Raw genomic sequence first — 3,995 nt, 5'->3', positions numbered from 1 at the left:
GCAGGAACATTATTGCTAGGCTTGTTTGTTTGTTGTTTTAAAAAGAGTGCTTTTTAAAAGTTATTTCAGAGCAGTGGAAGCAGTAGCTGGTCTTAAGCCAGCTGAGGGCATGACTGATGGCTGCGGTCTCTTTTAGATCCGGTTACTGTCAGTCAGTAGGACTTGGAGCCCTCAGAGGAGATGGACCCAGCCCACAACAGAGCCATGCCCAAACAAGATGCTTGTGTGTTATTTCTTAAGAAGACGTGATATATCTCTTTGTAGTCATAAAATAGCAACCCATTCATCCCTCTGTCCTTTTGCTGCACAGCTCCTGTGGAGTGAGGTGAGGAGCAAGAGGTTGTATGTGACCTTTTGGGCTCCCATGAACAAGGCCACATCTAGCAGGTGCAGAAGACTCACAAACTGTCCCAATTCACACCCATTGCTAATAGTCTCTCTGATTATTTTTTCCCTGCAGCCTTGAATCTACCCTGTTTCAAGCCTATTCTACTGCCAGCTGTGCCAATACTGTGGCATCTCTGAAATTACTTGTGCCAAAGAAATCCCAGTGGTCTCTGTTGGGTGGGTTTGTGGTCCCCAGGAGAGCTCAGAGAGGCCAGCACTGGCTCCTAGCTGTCGTCTAGTGATTCCCATGGGATCGCAGTTTTACCTAGTTAAGAGATGGACATGTCCTAGTGTTGTCTTTACTATGTTTTGCCTGTGTTGTCATAGTGCCGCATTTCTGTGTCAAAGCAGAAGTTTGCAAACAGTTCATGATGGGAAAAAGAAAAGCAGACGCTGAGTTAAAGTGCACGTCTGTTATTCCCTGAAAAAGAGGGCAGAAAAATAAAAAAACAACAACCCTGAAGAGACTCCTGACTAAAGGGAACTTGCAGGGTGAGGGCTTGCATCGCTGCAGCAGAGTAAACGCCATGCTAATGAGGGCAGAGACCTAAGGTGGTAAAATAGAGGAAGATTCACACTGGCTGAAAGTGGTTTCCTTAAAACGATAACAGTGATACAGTGATGTGGCTTTTGTTGGCAGCTTATGCCAATGCTTGAATTTTAGAAAAAGTTGCAGGTTTTTGTAGAAAGTGTTTTCCGCTGCAGACTTCAAGACTTCTCTGCAGGTGTGTTAGGTGTGCTGCCTTTGGACAGGTTGAATTAGCATATTCCTAAGAGATTACGTACTCACATAACCGTCATCTGTCAGGTCTCCCTGTCAGGCCTCAGAGAGGTAATTCAAGCAACCTTTATACCATGTCACTCCCAGGTGGGCCATACCTGATGAAAATTAGATGTCTGAATAGTAGTGTGGTAGCTAGACATGACCTGTCTCTGCACCTTCTTCTAGCTCATTCCTAGCTCCCCATGGACATACCTGATGAGCTGAGTCTTTCTTCATGTGTGTTCACTTAGAAAAAAAATACATGTTCCCATAGCTATAACTGCAAACTTGGTGCACCCCTATCCCGCAGTGTACAAAAGCAAGGTAACCTTGAGACTTATAAAAGATGTGACACTGCTCATTAACATTTCCATTTTGTTTCTGACTTTCAGACTTTTTAGAGGAGAATGTTAGAGATCAGATTAGCATTAGCACCAAAACTGTCTGCTGCTGGATGGAAACACTGAGAGTGTTAATCAAATGTAAGCTGTACTGGCTGTGCCTTAGTTTGTTTTGAAGTACAGCTGACTTTGTTCTCCTCCCCAGTGAAGTGCCCGTTTTCATATTCAACTCCAGAAGTGCACTGTCAGAAAGTATTTATAATGGAGCTTTGAGCTGCAGCACAGTGTTTACATTTTTTAAATATCTCCTCTTTTATAAATTAAAATGAAAGAAAAAAAAAAAAAAAGAATTTTGTGATCCTCCTACTTTGCCAAGTAGCCTTTTGGGAAAAAAATTTCCTGTGGTGCCGGAAGAAAAGTTTTTAAAACACTCAAAAATACACATTAAATTTCCATGTGTTTGAGCCTCCTTTAAATGAGACTGCTTCAGGTGTTTGTTTGAGACTTGTACTTAGACAAGAAGGTGGTGGAAAAATGGTCCTAGGCTCTACTTTAATTTTAAAGGAATAAAGACTTTTATTCTACAAGTAGCTCTTGCTGCAGTGGTCATTCTTTTTAAGCCAATGAGACTTTCCATCTAACTCAGAATCACAATGACGCTCCTATTCTCCTAAGCTCTTCTGTTTATTATTGTTAAAATAGAACATTTAAAGCCCTTAGAAAACTTGCAGCCTGATCCTGCTGACCCTAATTCTTACTCATGTGCACAGTCCAATTAAAATTAGTTGGGCTAAATGGAACAAATTACAGTCCTTTGGGTCAGCGTGATCCAGTCGCTATTTATACCGTCTGCTTTTATACACATTGCTGCAGGATTCATTCAGAGTGCTTGACCTGGAGTAGTTATTTTCTTGATTACTTCAGAACTTAATTATCACACACTGTAATAATTTTCTCTGCAGACTTTAAAATATTCCATGCTTTTTTGCTGAACGTCTGCAGTTCCCTTGTTTTGCTGGATTTTCATATCAGGACAGATTCTTAGTTACCAAAAACTCTTGAAAACAGAGCTATGCATAATGAGGATAATGCTGCTTCCTGTTATTTCTTCTCTTTCCTAAAAAAAAAAATTCTTCAGGGGATATATTAGAATGTGCACAAGGCCCAATTCTGAGAATTGCTGTCACTTCTATGAGTTTTATAAGGTTTTAGGAGGAACAATTAGGAAAACATGGCACTCACAGAACCACGTAGAACAGCCATTGAAAATGTATGAGAGAATTCACCTAATATCTAGTATTTTTTGTTTCTTTGATCACAGCTCTGATATTCCTCAGTAAATTTCATAATCTTCCAGTACTTCCCTACCCTTTGAGTCATCCTCTTCCTTTTGCCACTGCACAATTTATTGCTGTATGATTTCAAGGAATCCATGGTTGTGCAGTTGCATTTCAAAGAACTGAAAGTCTAATTTTTGTGAAAATATCTCCTGGGATTAAGAAATGAGGGGGAAAACCAATATAGTTGGAAATTTTTCTAAATGGATGAGGCAAAACTAAACTCTTTACTCAGACAATAGAGCTTTCTAGTTCTAGCTGTATCACTGCTTTGGCTGTTAAAACACTGCAAACCCAAGTCCTTGCTTAGAGCTAACCAGTAATTTTTCTCTTATTTTCTCCTGCCAGGTTGGACTGAAAGTTTTTTTTGGCAGATCGGGCCAGTGGTTTGGAAACAATGATAATGATGGTGACAAAATGTCTATCTTCCATGATCTGGATGGCTCGGTGACAGGGTATCCGGACGCTTTCATAGGCAGAGCGGATAACTACTTGCTGCGTCATCCCGGGTGTCTCACTGTCCCACGCTGGAACGGGGTGATGTGTACTGGGAAATTTGCACAGGTAACTGGGGGCGGCTGCAGGCAACGTTGCTGGTCATGTTGGGTGGGTGTCCTTGGGTAGTCTGCTGAGGAGTGATGGAGTGAAGCCTACGCAACACTCCGTAACGTAAGAGGTGAATAATAAATTTGGTATAATTTTACTCCTCTCGGTGTTATCTACCTAATTCCAAGAATTCCGTAAAGCTCCGGTTGTGCAGCAGCCTGCAACCTGTGGCTGTAAAGAGCCCTGTCTCTTCCCATTCCTCACAAGAAGCTGCAAGTTGTAATTGAGTTGGGAGAAAGTTTGGTGTTTTCTAGTTCTTGCTTCCAGGCATTTGGCCACCCTATCATGGGGCTCTGGTAATAAATCTGGTGAATCAAGTTTCAGTAATGGAAGACCTTACTTCTGTGATACATCCCACTGTGTTCAGGATGGTGAAATGGGTGGTTGAGACACAAGCCCACACTTATTTATTTCCCATCTGGAAATCACTGGCTGAGGGATGGTCAGTCTTAGGTCAGGGTGGTCTTAAACCTTCAGAGCAGTTTTCTTCAGCACACTTGAGGCAGAGACTGTAACTGAGATGTCAATACCTTGGTAGAAAGGGCTACAAATCCTTTCAGT

The 3,995-nt window shown here is 41.7% G+C and overlaps 1 protein-coding gene across 1 annotated transcript in view; it reads left to right on the top strand.

Annotated features, from left to right (window-relative positions):
* LOC104165267 (transmembrane protein 2-like) overlaps positions 1–3,995 on the top strand; it is a 48,552-nt gene that overhangs the window by 16,197 nt on the left and 28,360 nt on the right. Inside the window, exon 13 of the mRNA XM_009704846.1 lies at positions 3,177–3,392. Within this exon, the coding sequence (XP_009703148.1) occupies positions 3,177–3,392 (216 nt within the window). The remainder of the gene's footprint in view (positions 1–3,176; positions 3,393–3,995) is intronic.

The sequence above is a fragment of the Cariama cristata genome, unplaced genomic scaffold (genome assembly GCF_000690535.1).
Source record: "Cariama cristata isolate BGI_N322 unplaced genomic scaffold, ASM69053v1 scaffold2560, whole genome shotgun sequence".
In the NCBI taxonomy this organism is placed as follows: domain Eukaryota; kingdom Metazoa; phylum Chordata; class Aves; order Cariamiformes; family Cariamidae; genus Cariama; species Cariama cristata.
Note: the sequence above shows the minus strand (reverse complement) of the source record. Positions and strands in the feature narration are given on the sequence as shown.